This window comes from Syngnathus typhle, linkage group LG1, assembly GCF_033458585.1.
Source record: "Syngnathus typhle isolate RoL2023-S1 ecotype Sweden linkage group LG1, RoL_Styp_1.0, whole genome shotgun sequence".
Lineage (NCBI taxonomy): Eukaryota > Metazoa > Chordata > Actinopteri > Syngnathiformes > Syngnathidae > Syngnathus > Syngnathus typhle.
The window spans coordinates 6,167,282-6,186,717 of record NC_083738.1 but is presented as its reverse complement, the minus strand read 5'-3'; the positions used below and the strand labels follow the sequence as shown (position 1 = coordinate 6,186,717).

The following is a 19,436-nucleotide window of genomic DNA, read 5'->3' as shown; positions in this document are numbered from 1 at the left end:
TGAATCAAAAAGACTATGGATCATTATTTTGTGATTATAAAGTCATTTGTTGCATCTGAAGTTTAAATAAAAAAGATAAAATGGAGAATGATTTGATTTGGATTAAAAATCTGACATGAAGGTGCGCCTTATAGTCCAGTGCGCCTAATAGTCCGGAAAATACGGTAACTTAATAGTAAACAATTAACCAATTACTTAACTCAAGACAAAAATGTTTAATGCATATATTAAACAGTTAACAACGTAAACTTGGTAGCAGTAATAATATTCCTGAGGCTGAGATGGTGTTTGTAACTATGTGTTTGTATTAATATCAAATTACATTCTCCACAAAGAGAGGGATAGGGAATTATAAGTTTAATTTTAATGGCAAAATCCCAAATAATAGTGTGCAAATGAAAAACATTGATAACCCTGGATTTTAAGCAACACGAGCAATTCGTTGCAAAGCAGTTTTTTAATTACTCATCATAACCCCTGTAAAATCATTGGATAATCATTATGGATGTTGTTTGGATGACAGCTGTGCACAACTCTTTATTGCAATGAACTACAAAACAAACAGAAAGATAACATTGTGTCTGTGGCTTGTCTTGTGATCAGTGAAGTGTATTGCACATACTCAAATGTTCTCAAACATAGTAAATGCATTGTCAGTCATTTTAAATGGTGTAACCATTAATTATTGTGTACTGCTAATCTGCATTTGCACACTGTTATTTCATATTTACTGTAAGTCAAATAGGTTTAGAAGCACTGTACTTTCCGTTGCTTGTTTCCTATCGATAGTCTGTATAAAGGAACACAGTATTTTGAGTAAGAGTGCATAATCAGGGGGAAGAAGTGATAATAATGCAAAAACAAAAAACACAAAGCAAACATTTAAGCTCTTATTCATTATCATTATGCATCATTTTTACAAGTAAAGTGACAAAAATGTTATATTTCAACTACATTCTACTTATTCAGATTGCTGGTGCTGCACACTTTTAAAGGTTATGTAAAAAGCATAATAAGTAAGGCAAAGCCAAAATTCTTCTCATGGTGGCAAAGTTGGGCAGCTCTCTTTATTTTTTGGGGGGGAGGGGGGGGGGGGGCAGACATGCCTCCCTCAGTCCTTCACAATAAAGAAAAGTACAAGATGGCATCTACACTTCCAAGTCTGTATTGCTTTCATCTTACTCCAGCACATGATCACACAAGCACTGTTTGTGTGAATACGTCTGGGAACCACACAAGTCTGTGCTGGTGTGCCCACAATTTGGTTGGTTGCTTGACGAGCTCTAGAACAGGTTCTCAGCCATGGCAGTGAACGGTGCAGGAATCTCTGCAGTTTCTCAGTTCCTCTCTAAATGTATGGCAGTATTTGACGGACATTCACACACGATTAAAAGAGTCGGGCATGTTTCTTTAGCTCGTTCCTCTTCCATAAGGCCAACCTGTCGAAATCCTCGATGCTCATGCCGAACACTTGGACAAACTCTTCTGGGGAAAGGTGACGCTGGGACAAAGAAGGAAAATCCCTTTAACACGTACTACCTGTTTTATTTTCTCAGGTAAAATTTCTTCATTATCCTGTCTATCTGGGTGAGCAACACTTGAGTGATACAGTGTGAAGTCGAATGCTGACTGTTTATTCTTATTCTTATTATTTCCCTAGTATATATTCTTTTTTTTAGAAGGAAGAGTACAATTTACCTCCAGTCTGGATCTCTCGACATCTCTGGGAAGCCTGTTCCTCCCTCTGGTGGTGACAATAAGCGCTTCGTACGGATAAATCTGCAAGAGAATTCAAACGGGCCTAAAAATCAGATGTCTCATCTTCATTACCATTTGAATAATTCAAAACATCTCAATAGAATTAAGTGTAAAGCGCTTACCTTGTATTCTGCTGTAATCCAAATAAAAGATAGTTAAGTTAGTGCAATGGATAGTGCTTGATTCACTTATTCAAAAAAAGATTCACGTGCTTAAAAGATGTTTCCATATACCTCTGCTTCCCCAGTTGAGTTCATTACTACTGTCGTACTGGTACTGGTAGTAATCGGCACTTTGAGGCTGCAGGTGATTTGGAGTAAAACAGGGTCAGTTCAGCAAGTCGTAAAAACAAAATACGCTCAAGTTTGTGATAGTAAAGTGAAAAAATGTGAGACAGTTTTAATGGGATTACTTTTTTGAATTTTTATTCAAGGCTCTGCACCACATACAAGGATCAAATTTAGCATATTTTCAGGAAAATGCTTTGTGTGATTCACTCACCCGTTGTATGCCATTGCGTCCATAACCGGGAAGTGAGGCAGACTTGCAAACAAACTCTAAAATAAAAACATGAACATTTAAAAGTATTACAGTGCTGCACAATCATTTTTCCAGGTTTGACATATCAGTCCTGCACAAGACATGTTATGGAAATATAACATCAGTGACAAACTGCTGCCACAAGACGGCGCTCACTAGCAACAAATATTTGAGGGTGCCAGTAGAGTTATCTGAAATGCCAACATTTTTCCGTGACAATGTTATACTTTAAAAATGTTGCTATTCAAATGAATGTGAAGTTTGCTGTGTGTTTATGTTGCTAATCAGACCAATCTACTCACCACTATCAGTGCTGTATTGGGATCGGGGAGCTGTGAGAGGCAAACAATGAGAAGATCATTAGAACTTCTTAACTACACAAGTAAAAAAGAACTCGAATTTACACAGCAATGAAATGTTTTATTATTATTAAAGCTTGGGAGGATCACACAGCATCACAAGCACGATATGGAAGAAAGTGGCCCAGTAAGGAGAGGAATCAAACAGGAATCAAGAGCGTGAACCAACAGAGTGCTGTCCCCTCCCATTTGAGAAAGAGCTTTAATGAGAGATCTTACAGCTCATAAATAAACCAGGCTATGCAACACCAGCTGTGCACAGGAATGGATGCATGAATACTAGGGGTGTAAATCGCAGGTTTTGTCACGATACGATATCATATCGATACAAAGAACTACGATACGATATTTGCCGATATCATAAAGCCTGCTGCGATTCATTCACGATATATCACGATATAGTGCTCTACGATCGATATATATATTTTTTTAAATAAAAAATATAGAACAATATTCTGATTTATAACAATTCATACGCAAAATCAACAAGGTACTGCAAACTCTTTATTTAGGAAATTACAAGAGTATTTTAGTATACAAAGTGCTTATTTTAACACTGAACTTTGATGTCGTGTTTTTTCTTTAAATGTGCGGCGAGATTTGTGCTCCCTGAATATTTGATCACCGCATGGCAGGATTTACAAACTGCACGTGTCTTGTCCGTTAATCAAGATGTGTATCGATGAATCGTTACACCCCTAATGAATACGCGGAGTGATGAAGAATAGTAGCATGTAGAAACGCCACGCCTGGGGCGAGGAAGAAGTTGGAGGAGGACGAGAAGGGAGATGACGAAAGTGATGCTGCATGCAAGTGAAAAGAAGCACTTTGGTGGGGAAAAGGGGAAAGCGGATGAAGACAAGCTACAATATGAATGTCAAGGGCTACAAAAAAAGAGATTCAAATATTGCTGGGCAATATGGAAAACCTTTTCTGTCACATTGTAAACCAATTTATTAAGGGTGTAACGATTCATCGATACACATCGATTAATCGATATAATGCTCTACGATTTATTGGCATCGATGCTAAAGGTAAACATCGATTTATATCGCCGTGTTTGACCTCGGACATTAGACGCGACTTTATTTTGAAATCCAGTTCATTGTTGCTCACTTCCTCTTTCCGGGAGCAGTGCGCGCGGCGTTGTTGTGTTGTGAGCAGAGCAGGCACGTGAAAGGGGAGTCGACAACTAGTACGAGGCTCCTGGGCTGGTGCTATGGCTAGTGTCCAAAAAGACGAGGAAATCTGCTCCCCTTTAGGCTTCACGTCATTTGTTTGAAAGCACTTTGGATTCCAAAGAAATGATGGCTCAACAGACAAGACACGTGCAGTTTGTAAATCCTGCCATGCGGTAATCAAATATTCAGGGAGCACAAATCTGGCCGCACATTTAAAGAAAAAACACGACATCAAAGTTCAGTGTTAAAATAAGCACTTCGTATACTACAATACTCTTGTAATTTCCTAAATAAAGAGTTTGCAGTACCTTGTTGATTTTGCGTATGAATTGTTATAAATCAGGATATTGTTCTATATTTTTTATTTAAAAAAAAAATAAAAATCGATCGTAGAGCACTATATCGCGATATGTCGTGAATGAATCGCAGCAGGCTTTAAGATATCGGCAAATATCGTATCGTAGTTCTTTGTATCGATATTATATCGTATCGTGACAAAACCCGCGATTTACACCCCTAATGGTTACAGCCCACACCAGCTTGTTTTTGGTCAAAACCTTAATCTGTCTTCTGTATTAGTTGATCAACTAGTACCTGCTTTGGAAGGAAATACTCTGAGCACTAAAGTAGGTCAGCAAATATCAGAATTAATTGGAGCCAGGAGAGCTTTCACCGAGGTAGAATGTTCTGAAAGTATAAGAACAGCACTACGCAAACAACTCAGCCTACAGATGAAAAGTATGAAACAGGAGACAAAGTGTTCTACAAACAAGCTGACAGTACAGAGTGGAAAGGTCCTGCTCTAGTTATTGGACAGGATAGGTCTGTGGTGTTTATCAGACATGAAGATCTTTTTCTATGTGAGCACCAGTCTAGGTTGAATAAAGTTAAAGTGTGTTAGTGTTAAATAATAGATAAATAATGTTAACGAGCTCTTATAGGCCAAATAAATAAAACAGGTCTGTTGGTCAGTGACTAAATCTCATCTTGCAGATTGCCTGATAAAAAAGGGAGCTTCTCCACTCATGCTTCTCAAAGCTTTAGATTAGGGGTGTCCAAACTACGGCCCGCGGGCAAACTGCGGCCCGCGGTCCAATTTTTATTGGCCCGCAGCAAATTCCGAAAACATAATTGAATGTGGCCCGCACAACAGCTTGAGCACTTCTCAGTTTCCACACTAGATGGAGCCCGCCACACAAAGCGCTTGACGCCCCCCGGAAGAGAGGGGAACGCGCAGCGTTGGACGTCCCACTAGCACCCACCCCACCCCCCCGGAAGAGAAGGGAACGTGCAGCGTTGGACGTCCCACTAGCACCCCCAGGAAGAGAAGGGAACGCGCAGCGTTGGACGTCCCACTAGCACACACACACACACACACACACACACACCCCCGGGAGTAAAGCGACAACAAATATTGGCCCCCGGGCCCCTTCGTGTTACTAAATATGGCCCTCCTTGCAAAAAGTTTGGACACCCCTACTTTAGATGAAGGCTCATGGTTACAATAATTTTAGTTTTTTTTTTGTTTTATGGTTCAAAACGGTCCTTACTCAAGCACACTTCAAATGTTCTGTGAATCGTATTTATCTTTTTAAGAGAGAGGGAGATTGCTAATTTTCTGTGCGATGCATTGTGGGGGAAGGCGGGCCCTCGGTAGTGTTTTCAGTTGCCTGTGAGTGATGAACATGACGAGATAAATTTCTCTGTGACAGTATCTTTGTATATTGGAATTTACATCAATGAGAGAACACTGTGGTCATACAGTCCAAACAATGACAAATTTGTCTGCCTGCTGCTGAAGACTGGCCACAAGGTTGACAGCAGCATCCCGTTTCTATCACAGGAACCCCCCCCCCCCCCCCTCCAGTAAACCACAAACTCAGTCCTGACCTGTATCTACACCCCAGCTCCAAGTAATGATATTGGAGGTTAAAGAAATTATTGACATCTTTTTTGTGTAATCCTGCTAAATCTACTTGTCTTATATTTGACAGTTTAGTACATCCTCAAAGTTGGAGGTAGGATGAGATGGACACTTGGTATTGGTACATTCTGGAACCTCTCGCGCCATATGGGAAGCGGGTGCATGAGGGGAGCAAGGTGCTTGCTTACATCCATTGATAGTGTTGTTGTAAGCCGTGGAGGCATAGCCTGTAGTGTTGAGGGTTTCCTTGCTCCCGCTACGAGAATTCCTTGCACTGCCCCAGGGGTCGTTGTCATAGGAACCAGATCTGGCTTTCATCTCCTCCTTTAGGATCATCCTTCCTATGCCACTCCCAATCTGAAAATTTGACGTGCAGAGCCCAAGTAGTGCAAGAGGAACAAACAAAGGGGGATCGTTTAGGTACCATACCCTAAGATATGCATAATTTATGCTGTTTCTGACACTATGTTGAAGGAAAGGGGGACGCGAATAATGAAGCTCTTACTCTTTGAAGATTGTGACTCCAACTCTCTTCATCTCCTCCTGTTGAGTACCTTCTCCTTGGTACCCGATAGGCTGAGCGGCAACACAGATACAAGACATTGCCTTATGAGTGAAAATAAACTCAAGGAGGAGGCAGTAAAACATATGGAGTGAAAAGAGTCTTCCATACCCCTGGGGGAGCTGCTGTATGGGTAGTAGTCACACTCGGACTGGGGGTATGACTCAGGGGAGTAGGTGGACAGGCTTGAAGATCTCAGGATATCCTCGCTGGTCCTACTTTTGGTTGCTGTGTTCAAATGATTGTCTGTGGAAAAAGAGAGGCATTTGGGAGAGAAAGGGAAAGCAGATAAAAAAAACATATGTACCTAGACCGATCAAACCCGACAATCTGGTCTGTCAAATGTTTCAATAGCAGTCTCTCTGAATTAGTAAATTTGCCGTGCCCATATTAGTCATCAGAAATTTGCTTACTTCTCTGCTATTGCCACTTTAAATATTCAAATACCAGCTGAGAAATGGGGCTGCAGCCATAAAAACAGAATGAAAATAGATGTCACAGTGCTTTTGCTGAGATGAATAGGATTTCTACAAATTTAATTATGCTCTGATTCATACCAGAGAATTAATTTCAGCTTGTATGTGTGTGCGTGTGTGGCTTGCAAAAATAGTTCCAGCACTTGTGACAAAAGCATTACGTGGCATTATCTGTTCTCACAACCACACCTGCCTGAGGAGTGAATTGCCAAGGCCTGTAGATGTCTCCTTATGACAGAGTGCAGCAGTAAAACACAAAATAAATGTAGCTGCGTGCCGTTTTAGATGGTGGCCAACCTAAGAAAGCAACAGCTCACATCCAAAAGTTGCCTTTTTAAACGAGACAGTCGAGATTTTGTTAGAATTCTTGGTTGTACCACATATGTAGGTCAAACAAATCTGAGTTGCACAAACAGTTTTTAATAAAGTGCTGCAATGAGCTCTGAGGGAACATTTAGGTTCTAAATTTTGTTTCCTTTTGATTCTGTTACACCGTAAAGTCACAGGCACACATATGTTTAGATCCAACCCAGGTTTGTGTTTCAAATGTCAATCAGGTACCTGCCAAAGTGAGACTTGAAATGTACATGTAAACAATGAAATGGAAATTGAATTTGGCTGCTTGGGCTCTTCGTCTAGATTTGTATTTAAAAAAAATCCTTAACACAGGAACATGAGATGAGAGGAGATTTCTTGGAAAGAAAACTGTTAATAATTGTCCTTCACAGCCACATTCACTTCCCTACGTCATTTTTCGGGGAGATCAATGTTTGAGCCAACAGCAAGAAAATAAGCCTCTTTAACCTGAGTCCGATACTGGCCCAGCCTGAGGCAGGCAGTCATTTCATGAGTGTGAAGCAATCACATTGATGCCACTCTGCACAAAAGCACAGTCAATGGAAGTCAATGAGGTTGACATGCAGCGTAATGTCAGATGGATCGCCCCATCACTCTGTGGGCCAGTAACCATGCCGGCCGGCCCTGATCCATGATGCATTGAATTCCAATCCACACAATGCATGACACTAGCGACGGGCATCGTCATCTTCGGGACACACACTTTCCACTTGCCTGACGCCACATTCACAAGTACACAAGTATGTTCACAGTAAAGTTGTGTAGGCTGTACTGTGCTGACATGGAGTTCCCAAAACAAGAAGAGAGACAGACATGAATATAACCCATGGACCGACTGAGTGAAACAGCAAGTACAAGGGAGATTACTTACAGTGGCAAGGTCACCGGGTTAAATGGAGCAGGATGTGGAGGTGGAGGGTAGTGGAAAAAAAATTGTGATTGGATGCAAGAAAAAAGAGGTGGAAAGAAAAGGGAAATGTTACTGGAGCACCCCTGTGGGACACTGTGTGACATTTTATCAAGATATTTCCGTCGGCTATAAGTGGCTCAAGTTCTCAGAAAACTGACTGATATGAAATCAAACAAACATGTTTGTTAAGTAGTACATAACGGGCTTGTAATCCCAAACTATGCAAATCTTGGGGATTTGGTCTCACATCATATTTCTTTATGTTAGGTTACATAGATATTTCATGGTTTGAAAATTCGGATTAGTGCAAGAACAGATTACAGCCTGTGATGTAATTAGCATCATTTTTACGGACAGAAGTGTTGGTACACAAGTTGACAAAATTCACAAAGTGACCATGAAAGCCAACATGCACAAACACGGAACTAACAACAAGGCCACTTGCTAAAATACTGTGCTAATGTAATATAGCTGTAATATAGCTGTTGATGAGTGAGTATTTCTAGTAGAACATTCTGGTCAAGTTGAATTTAGTAACAGCTTGAGTTAGGAGACAAAGTATTGAAATACAGCAGCTAATACAACAGCTTCCAGTGGATTTCTGCCAAATAGTGGTCAACAGTCTAGGTGGAATAATAACAATCTCTATCGTGATTTCATACTTTACATTCAATACTAAAAGTTATTTGTGTTTCCCCACACATTGGAACATGATGGCTGAGCAGAGTTGACTTTCTCCAAGGCCTGTGGCAAAAACTTACCCGTGAGTCAAGTCTCACCACTCAAATGAAGGAAGTCAAATTGCTGTTAGAGTTTGCAAGCTAGGTTTTGTTTTTAGATTGCTGTAGTTGAAATAACAATAACTGGAATGTCAATACTAATCAATAGTTGGTCCTAAAGGTCTGTTGAAAGACATCGATAGATCAGTAATGACATGGTTGTCAAAGCACAGCATGACTACACTGACAGGAGGACAGGCAGGCTAAGGCGGGGCTAACTGCACTGTACCCGTTCTCTTATAGATGGGAGGCTTCCTGTAGATGTTGGGCTCCCCTGTGGCTGAGGAGAGAAAGAGGAGATGGGAAATTGAAACGCAGTGGCATAAAAGAGGAAAGGCTAGAGGTTGTGACTTGCTATCGGAACAATGGGATGAAGAAACGGGGAGAGGTTGCGAAGCATGATTAAATCAGGTCAAGTATGCCGTATGAGAGGATAGACCAAAAGGAATTCTCTTTTGTATAACAAGACTCCTTTTACATATTATTCACATCCTGTCAGTCCCGAGGAACCTGATGTTGTTCCTCCGAGTGATTAGTGGCTCGTGTGATGAAGTGGTGACGAGTCCTACCAGGTACATGAAAATGTTTTGGGGGCTGGATGAGGGTTGGTGTGTTGGACCGTCCCTCTTGGCCATAGTATGGTGAGCTCCTGCCACTCTCGGATCCTATAGCCAATCATACCAAAGCATTGATGAATATGAGGGTCCAACACAAAATGAAAAATGATAGTCATTTAGCAGTTTCAAAAGTCAGCTAGTAAATTCCACATTTTTATATACATACACACACATATAGCGCATTTGCATTCACATCGACTTGAGTATCAATTTTTAAATGCTCACCAGGGTAACCGAAGTGCTGCGGAGAGCGAGGCACAATGGGTGACATGCCTTGACGAGTGTAGGTTGGGGAGTCAATGTAACCTGGACTGGAGCATCGCCTCTGCTTCATGTCCAGGCAGTTGTAGTCCTTGACACGTGAGATGAGATGACAAAATAAAAACACAGAAGTGGTTGAGAGTGATCTTAAATGGTCTTCCTGTTACAGTGCGAAGGGGAATGCCTACCTGAGAATATGGTGAAAGTGTCCCAAGTGACTGCAAAATCGAAGAAGGCAGACATGTTATTTTCAAGTCCAAACATCTTATCACATCAAAATAATCAATACAGATTAAGTATGTACAGTTGTGCTGCCCCTTGGCAGGCTTCCATCAATCAGAACAAATCAGATTTTGTAGCCAAGCTGAGATGCATCCTTTTAAACAGGGTGAATTTGATGACTTTATAAAGAGGGGGTTGTATTCATTTGAAATAACATCCATCCATCCATTTTCTGAACCGCTTAGTCCCCACGGGGGTCGCGGGAGTGCTGGAGCCTATCCCAGCCGTCATCGGGCAGTAGGCGGGGGACACCCTGAACCGGTTGCCAGCCGATCGCAGGGCACACGGAGACAAACAACCATTCACACTCACACTCACACTCACACCTAGGGACAGTTTGGAGTCTTCAATCGGCCTACCATGCATGTTTTTGGGATGTGGGAGGAAACCGGAGTGCCCGGAGAAAACCCACGCGGGCCCGGGGAGAACATGCAAACTCCACACAGGGAGGGCCGGAGGTGGAATCGAACCCGCACCCTCCTGACTGTGAGGCGGACGTGCTACCCAGTGCGCCACCAAGCCGCCCATTTGAAATAACATAAATGAATTCAAATTGGAGACACTGGATAAACAGGACAGTGAATACATGTTATATTTGAATACATGTTTGAGTGGCCATCTTGCAAGTTGCAGTTCTTTGATTTCGTCATGCATTTCATATAACCCCAATAAAATGCAATATGCAAAGATATGTGCAACGCACAAGCATTCTTCCTCGTGTGTCTATCTGGGAAAAGTTAAATTTTCTCTTTAAATTACAAACCAGTACCACATTTGGCCTGGAGTGTGCAGCAGTTGTACCTCCCCATAGCTGTAAGTCAAGTTTAGCCTGTCATCAGAGGTGTATCTCTGGTAGGCCTGGTATGAGGAGCATATGAGGTCTGGATGCTGGACTTCATATATGGCCTTGATCTTTGGGAGGGCAGCTAGGTCCTTATAATCTAGGAACTCATTCGCCAATCTGGCCTGGAGAGAGGACAAACACACATACAACCACCAACACAGACACAACAGCAACCACATGAACGACAACCAGAAATATGAAGTCCATGAGTGATGGCAAACAGAACATGCAGCAACAGAGAACGCATGAAAGCTTGTGCAAGCACCTGTTTAATTGTACGCCAATGTGCGTGCATGCGTCTGAAGGGTTTGAGGAGTTGTTGACTTTCAGGAGGAAAGACAGCTAGAGTGCGGGAGGGGGAGAGGAAACATCATGGAAGGCAAGTGTGCTTACACTACATTTGTCCCTCATCCATCACCTTAACCACAAAGGTCATTGATTAGGAGATGAGAGGCAAGTGTGGCCGAGCAGAGTTGAGTGAGACCCCCACTTGCACGCAGGACCCGCTTGCTCACACTGACAACACACAGCAACACTCAGCAGTTTGCCATGCAGAATGCCATGACACACACACACTATAGAAATGGATTTCTGGAAAACAATCATTACTGCTGACTACCTGGGTGACTTTATTGAGTCCTAAATATACTAAATACTATGAACAACTTATTGTACTGTCTGAGCATCCACAATATTCTGCGATCAAAATTTGTGTCTAGTATTTTGCCAATCATCATCATCATCGGTGGTCACTCGTAGTCGAGTATGACGGTCCTCCTTCTTGGTCTTTGTGGGTCTTCAGGTGGTTGAAGAGGCCGATCCTGGACCCGATAACTCTGGTGCAGTGTGGACAGGGAAATGTAATGGTGGTGGGTTTGGGTTGGGCCTGCTTGGTGGGGGCTCTCTCCTTTCTGCGTCTGCATTTGCGGCATGGTGGAGGTCAACGTTATATTGAGCGGCGCCGTCACGGACAAGGTTTCTCCACGTCATCTTGTCTGCGGCCTTGTCTTCCCAAGTTTTAAGGTTTATGTGACACTTCTTCAGGTTTGCTTTTATGTTGTCCTTGAACTTCTTCTTCTGACCTCCCGGGGCCCGCTTTGCTTTAGCGAGCTGGGAATAAAGAACTTGTTTTGGGAGGCGAGAGTCAGGCATGCGGATTACATGGCCAATCCATCTCAGTTGGTTTTGGGCAATGGTGGCAGTGATGGTAGGCAAGCCAGCCTCCTCCAGGACGCTGGTGTTGGTGCGTCGGTTCTTCCAGCTGATCCTGAGGATTTTCCGGAGGCATCTCTGATGGTAAGTCTCCAGTGCCCTTAAGTGCCTGCTGTATGTGGTCCAGGCTTCTGACCCATACAGAAGGGTGGAGAGGACCACAGCTTTGTAGACCAGGATTTTGGTCTTTATTTGGAGGTCACGATTCTCGAAGACTCGCTTCCGTAGCCTAGAGAAAGCCCCACTGGCACAGCTGAGGTGATGGTCAATTTCATCATCAATGGTGGCTTTAGATGACAGGGGGCAAGATAGGGGAAGTGGTCAACCTTTTCCAGTCGGATGTTATCAATAGAGATGTTTGGGGGGTGGACAAGCAAACTGCAGTTTGGTAGTGGTTGGTGGAGGATTTGGGTCTTTTTTATATTAATGGCTAGACCAAGCTGTTAGTATGCCTTCGCGAAGGCAGACAGAATACTCTGTAGGTCTTCTTCCGACAGGGCTACAAGGGCATTGTCGTCCGCATACTGCAGCTCCATGATGGATATGGTGGTGGTTTGACCTTTAGCCCTGAGTCGGTTGATGTTGAGAAGTTGACCGTCAGTTCTGTACATGATTTTGACTCCGTGGGGCAGATGCTTGCTTGTATGGCGGAGGATAGTAGCAATAAAGATGGAAAATAGTGTTGGAGCGATGACGCATCCCTGTTTGACACCTGTGTCAACCCTGAAGGGTTCCGTCTCGTCTCCACTGCCGGTGAGCACTGTGGCTGACATGTTATCATGCAGTAGTCTCAGTACTCTGATGTATTTGTCTGGGCAGCCAATCTTGGGTAGAACCAGCGAAAGGGCCTGACGGTTAACTGAATCAAAGGCTTTGGTGAGGTCTATGAAGGCCATGTATAGTGGTTGATTTTGTTCCCGGCATTTTTCTTGTAGTTGTCGATCAGTGAAAACCATGTCTGTGGTGCCTCTGCTTGGGCGAAATCCACTCTGAGACTCGGGAAGGAGGATTTCTGACAGGGGGGTGAGTCTGTTGGCCAGAACCCGAGCGAGGGCTTTCCCTATGGTGGAGAAGAGAGAAATGCCACGGTAATTCCCGCAGTCTGCCTTGTCTCCTTTCTTGAATACAGAGACGATTAAGGCATCTCTGAGCTGCGCAGGGATTTCCTCTTCTTCCCAGATCTTAAGAAGCAGGGCATGGATGTGCCTGAGGAGGTCGGGTCCGCCTTTCTTCAAGACCTCTGCTGGAATTCCATCGGGCCCAGCAGCCTTGTTGTTCCTCATCTTCCCAATGGCATCCTGCAGCTCGTTCAGGCTGGGTGGGTCTCCCATGCTTTCAGCTGTGGGCTGTTGTGGTAGTTGATCAAGAGCCTCCATCTTAGGTATAGTGTCCCTGTTTAAGAGGTCCTCGTAGTGTTCTTTCCACCTGTTTGCAATTGCCTCCTTGTCCTTTGGCCATCCTTTGAGCGAAGGGGGGTTAGGCAGCGGTGGCTGGGACCATACACCGCTCTTGTGGCATCAAAGAAGCCTCTCGTGTCTCCAGAGTCAGCAACCTGCTTGATCTCCAGAGCCTTCTTTGTCCACCATTGGTTCTTCAGTTTCCTAACCTGTGTTTGGACGGTTGCCTTCGCTTTGGCATGCGCTACTCTTTTCACCTTGCAGTGGATGTCATGTTGCCAGGTGATGAAAGCTTGCCGCTTGTTGTTAATTAGCTGCTGGATCTCAGTGTCATTCTCATCAAACCAGTCTTGATGCGTCCGCTTTTTGTGCCAGAGGATTTTTTTGCAGGTGTTCATTATGGTAGTTTTCCCAATTTTGCCAATACAAATACAATAATCATGAGTTTAGGAAAATGGATTGGTGCATCAAGAGCTCGTACAAAAATGGTGAGCTGAGTGGCTGGCTACTGTGCAGAGAAGATGCAGAGGCACAGGTTCGGACTCTGAAGGGATACTGTAACCATGGACATTTATGGATACAAGGTATTATGGGAAGGATAACAAGACACACTTGCATGTAGGGAGGATAGTTTCTTGTGGTGTTTGCTCAATACGACAACAAGGGACTGTAATTTGTGACATGAATGAGCAAAGAAAGTGAACAGGCCATGGGAGTGAGCAGCAGCCCTCGGGTTGGTGTCGAACACTCTTTTCACGTATACGTAGTCCTTTAGAGCTTTTGTGTTCTTATTTAAGACATATCGATGTGCTGGTGAAAGCAAGGGGGTCTAAAAGATGCAAAGACAATTGGCTACTTACACAAATAACTCTATTAGGAGAACCAATGGAAGAGCCTGGAGGAGAGATGGAGGTCTCAGACAAGCGTCTGTGCTGTGAGGTAGCAACAAACCAAACAAAGTACATATTGAGAAACCCACAGTTTCATTTTCAACCCAACTAATTAAAACTTCAATACTTTCAATCTCACCCTGTGCCTCCGCTCTGCTCTTGCTGCTTGCTTGCATAATGGGTGCCACACCTCGCACCCTGAAGTAGAGTGAAGGACAGAGGTCAATATGGACAGATGAATAGGTTTTGCATCACATCTCACCTGTCAGATACATTTCCTCTCCCTCTTTGAACATCATGTTACAGCGAGCACAGCGGGCACAAGTTGGATGGTAGTGCTTCCCTCCAGCCTGAAAGAAAAGAGAAGAACAAACATTTGATTTAACCACAAACACCATCTCAAAGGGGGCATTTATGGAGACTTGACTCCTTAATGCACACAATTAGTTGAGTGCCTGGGTGGGGAGAATCCATCCACCCATCAAGTATCAAATTAAACAAGCAAGTACATCTTTTATCTACCCAATTCTGAAAATATGACTGCCATTTGCAAACAAGCCACAAAACTACGTAGACCGTTACTTGAAGCCAAATATTAAGATGACAACCAAAGTTAGCATGAGCACAGACTTACTTACCTATTGGGATCTCCACAGACTCTCACTGCACAGTCTCTACGTTGCCATGTAGCTGTTAATGAGTCCAATCATAATTAACTACCGTCTTACTACATCTGATCAGTGGAATTTTGATAATCTGTACGTTAAGATGTAGAAAACATAACAACGTGCTAGAAAAGAACTAACAACAATTAGAAATCAGCATGAGGATTTTAGTTTGGCAGAAAAAAGTTTAGCAGAAAACATGTAACTCTGTTTTGTTTTTCAAATATGTTTCCAGTGCAATCCTGCTTTAGATGTGTCATCTGTTTAACACATGATCACAATGGCTTCATAGTTCTTGAGACATCATGAGACATCATCTTAATATTGCCTGTTTATTGGAAACACATTCAAGCCCATACCTCTTCTCCTCCCTGCCAAAATTAGAGAAAGTGAGTCAGGCAACGTGAAAATGAGCAAATGTGCTAAGGTTAATGTGGACAATGCGCTGTACATGTTTGTGCAATGCGTGAGCGCGCATGTGTGTCATAGATACGGAAAGAAAAAAGTCACCATGCACGTGGTGGCAACACACCTAAGCAAACACCACTCCATTAAATTCAGTCTAGTCCTAAATGCAGTTCTCACTGTCACACGTGCCTCAGTGTACATAGTTGATGTCTGAGGTGTGCCCCCAAACCATCAACTCTACCTTTCTGACACGCCATCAGGGAATTGCTATTTATAGACACACTGCCAACATCTATGTTCTATGGTGTGTGCCACAGAGACTTGAGCTGTTTATCTTAATGCACTGACACACATCTCATAGGCTATTGCATGCTTTTAATACAATCATCAACTTTGAATACATGCATCTGCAGATACTTCTGCTGTCTTTTACTCAAAATGTTCTCTATGATGTGCAGGAAATCGTCTAATGTCATGTTAATCATGTTACTCTTAAGAAAAAGTCAAGAGGAATGCATTTCTGTCTCTTGATTTCCAAGAACAGAGAGTTAGTGTCTTTGGTCATATGCTACAGTATTTGCACAACAGCTGAAGCCTGAGACATTAAGAGGCTGTTCTAAATTTAGTATTGAGATTAAATACTATGCATTTTGACAACACACTTGTTTTTGCTTCAAACTTGGACTTCAATTTCACCTTTCAGACAGGGGAGTCTTGTGGTTCGATTTGTACCGTATTGGCCCGAATAGAAGATGATGTTTTTTGCATTGAAATAAGACTGAAAAAATGGGGGTCGTCTTACATTCGGGGTCTGGACATTATACCCATTCACTTGTGCGCAGCGTTAAGTCAAAGGTTGCTGGTATTGACACTTGCTGTGATCGTGTGCGTCTTTGACACAAAGTGAGTATATACATTTCATTGTTACTACTGTCTACTGTTGTGCCGTTTGTCTGATCGCCGTTTGTTTTGTGTGTGTGCCGTTTGATTGATAGCTTCGGCGCACTCCTTTAAGTTTGCCTAGCATCGTACGAGTAGCCGTTACGCAGCAGCACGGCGACTAACGATTGCCAGCAAATGTATTTTGTTGTCTCGATCGATTACCTATGTTTGGTGTGTTGCCGAGAGTACTTCATTTATGGTTATTCTTCTTTTTTTGCCAATAATTCAGTAAAGCAATCAAAACCGAACCACGTCTTCCCTCCTGTGTTCTGACCGACACCCGAGGGCGAAAAGAGCATAACCATCCGAGCCAACCCCTATACAGTTCTCAGATTCCTGAACAATAGTGGTAGCTGTTTGCATTATTTTATTGCAATGTATTTCCTTATTCAGATTTGTTTCAAGACTACAGTTACAGTTAGGCTTCACTTTGATGGTTAATGCAGTTATTGCAATTTTGTTGTTTTATCACAGTATTTATTTATATTTCAAAAACCAGAAGCCATTCATTTACAAATGTGATTGCACTTTAGTTTACATATTTAAATGTTCAGATATTAAGATGTGACACAGAGTTTTTGCATGATTTGAATGAGGCAAAATAACATGCTTTTTCTCTTGAATATAGTGTTATAATCATTTGTTTCAGATGAAATCATTTTCTGTCTAAAAAATTAAATTTGGTGTTCAAAAAGTCTTTTTTCAAATTTGAGTCTAGAAAAAGAGTGTTCTTCTTATAATCAGGGTCGTCTTATATTCGTGACAATACGGTACTTCCCGCTCATTAGCAGTGTGAATGGTAGTCTTGTCTGTCTCTTTATGTGACCTGTGATTAACTGAAAAATATTTTAGGGTGTATTCTGCCCTTTGACTGAAGTTAGATGGCATATGTTCCGATTTTCTACAACCTTGATGAGGATAAGCTATCTAGTAAACGGATGAATATCAGTGATGACCTCCAGTGAAATACATCAAATATTGCTATATATAAGATTAAGTTAAATGTGTTCTACATAAGAACCCCATAGATCAGGGATGTCAAACTCGTTTTTTTTCGCGGGCCGCATTGTAGTCATAGCTTCTTTTGAAGGGCCATTATGACTGTCAACCCAAATAAATGTATGAGCACCTCATATTATATACAGTAAAAGCTACAAAACAAACTGACAAATAACTCATTTTCAAATCAAACTGGTCAAATATTTAGAAAAAATATATTCTTAAACGTGAAGACAATTTGCAATTCTAGTAATAACACGGGAATTTGATGCACAATTTGTCTTCGCAGGCCACATAAAATGATGTGGCGGGCCGTATCTGGCCCCCGGGCCTTGAGTTTGACACCATGCCACAGATGTCGCATCAAACTTGGTGAAAACAATATGCGTGCACAGGAGCGTTCCTTGAGTGAGACATACATAGTATAAACAGGAATGAGACAGAGGGTGAGAGGGAGGGATTTAGAGATAAAGACTGACATGTCTCTGTGTCTATAAATAACTCAAGAGAGGCACAAAGTACTTTACACCAAACGTTCTGATGAGCAAAGGAGCTCAGGGACAAGGAGTGCGTGTGTGTGTGTGTGTGTGTGTGTGTGTGTGTGTGTGTGTGTGTGCGTGCGTGCGTGTGTGTGCGTGCGTGCATGCGTGTGTGTGTCTGCGCGTATGCGTACGCTACATCCTAATGCCATAAAACCATCCAAAGGTATTTAATCAATCTTTGCTAATCTCTTTCATTAGTTCCAATCCAAATAGTCTCAGAAATGTTCCATTCAACATTTCAAGTCTATTTGCTCAGGTCTTCTGTTTTGGTAACCTTTCTGCCCCTTTTCTATGTAGACTTCTACCAAAATTCAGTCTTTTGAAACTTTTCACTTTTCAAACAATCAACTTTCTGTCTCTTTAGTCTCATCCCTCTTTTGATGTGGTGTTTGTGAGATATTTTGACAAAAATAAGGATAATGTAACAATACAGCACTTATGGCACAATTGTAAAAATAATAATAATTGTATGTGCTGAAGGAAAAACCCACAAAAACAGTTTTCCAATGTATTATGACTAGTGTTAGGAGGGTGCGGGTTCGATTCCACCTCCGAACCTCCCTGTGTGAAGTTTGCATGTTCTCCCCGAGCCCATGTGGTTTCCTACCACATCCCAAAAACATGCTTGTTAAACCGATTGAGCACTCTAAATTGCCCCGTCTCTGTGTGCCCTGCAATTGGCAGCCGAGAATTAAATCCAACCAAAAGGAATAGCACATGGGATTCACTTAAAATGATTAGATGTTAAAGGAAAGGTCGACATGTAACATCAAAGTTTCATGGACTGGCCTGACTCAGTTCAAGAACTGTTTTACAGCAGGTTCCTATAACATTACATACATTTCAATACAATATATACAATATATATATATATATATATCTTATTGTTAATGGGTGCAAGTTTGATTTGTTATTAAGAAATATGTGTATAACCGTTTAAATTGCATAATAGAGGTGGCGGATCTGATTTGAAGGGGTATCTTATTCCAGATTAAAATAGATGTGCGGATAAATGAGTTATGACCAAAATTGTTTTGGTATGCTGGGATTCGGATGAGGTCCTGTGTAACTGAGCGGGTGATGCGGGCCTGTCTTTCATTACGGCCTGGGATGAGTGAATTAACTATAGGTGGGAAAGAATTTATATGTAGTTGATGGAAGAGTTTTATTGCCATGAGAATTGTGTAATTCTGAAAGGTTAGTGCATTGGAGCGTGCAAGTGACTTGCAGTGATGGGTCCAGATTGATAGTCTGCCATGTATTTTGTATGCCCTATTGTATAGTCTGGCTATAGGATCCAGAGTTTCTTTTGTGGTTAGAGACCAAATGGGAAGACAGTATGATAGGTTAGACAGTATGATAGAATGTAGATAAATATTTGAGACATTATGGGTGAGATATGGCCTGATCTTGTTATAGACATACATTTTCTGTTTGAGCTTATTAGTGAGAGTGTTAACATGTTTTTTGTAGGTGAGGTGGGAGTCTAAGTGCACTCCAAGATATTTATATGTGTTTGTGACTACTAGAG

General features: G+C 42.1%; 1 protein-coding gene and 1 long non-coding RNA gene across 2 annotated transcripts in view; one reads left to right on the top strand and one right to left on the bottom strand.

Moving 5' to 3' along the window:
- Positions 1 to 200: 200 nt before the first annotated feature.
- ablim3 (actin binding LIM protein family, member 3) overlaps positions 201 to 19,436 on the bottom strand; it is a 60,728-nt gene continuing 41,492 nt past the window's right edge. The window contains exons 8-24 of the mRNA XM_061273713.1: positions 14,612 to 14,699; positions 14,489 to 14,547; positions 14,320 to 14,391; positions 10,808 to 10,972; positions 9,913 to 9,942; positions 9,689 to 9,815; positions 9,416 to 9,511; positions 9,076 to 9,126; positions 6,436 to 6,570; positions 6,268 to 6,338; positions 5,951 to 6,119; positions 2,601 to 2,630; positions 2,260 to 2,315; positions 1,992 to 2,058; positions 1,881 to 1,891; positions 1,699 to 1,779; positions 201 to 1,501 (exon numbers count right to left, since the gene is read on the bottom strand). Of these exons, the coding sequence (XP_061129697.1) occupies positions 1,388 to 1,501; positions 1,699 to 1,779; positions 1,881 to 1,891; positions 1,992 to 2,058; positions 2,260 to 2,315; positions 2,601 to 2,630; positions 5,951 to 6,119; positions 6,268 to 6,338; positions 6,436 to 6,570; positions 9,076 to 9,126; positions 9,416 to 9,511; positions 9,689 to 9,815; positions 9,913 to 9,942; positions 10,808 to 10,972; positions 14,320 to 14,391; positions 14,489 to 14,547; positions 14,612 to 14,699 (1,422 nt within the window). The 3' untranslated portion in view covers positions 201 to 1,387. The remainder of the gene's footprint in view (positions 1,502 to 1,698; positions 1,780 to 1,880; positions 1,892 to 1,991; positions 2,059 to 2,259; positions 2,316 to 2,600; positions 2,631 to 5,950; positions 6,120 to 6,267; positions 6,339 to 6,435; positions 6,571 to 9,075; positions 9,127 to 9,415; positions 9,512 to 9,688; positions 9,816 to 9,912; positions 9,943 to 10,807; positions 10,973 to 14,319; positions 14,392 to 14,488; positions 14,548 to 14,611; positions 14,700 to 19,436) is intronic.
- LOC133151013 (uncharacterized) lies at positions 1,418 to 2,345 on the top strand. The gene is made up of 2 exons (XR_009713850.1): positions 1,418 to 1,556; positions 1,680 to 2,345. It is a non-coding gene; the product is annotated as an uncharacterized LOC133151013 (long non-coding RNA).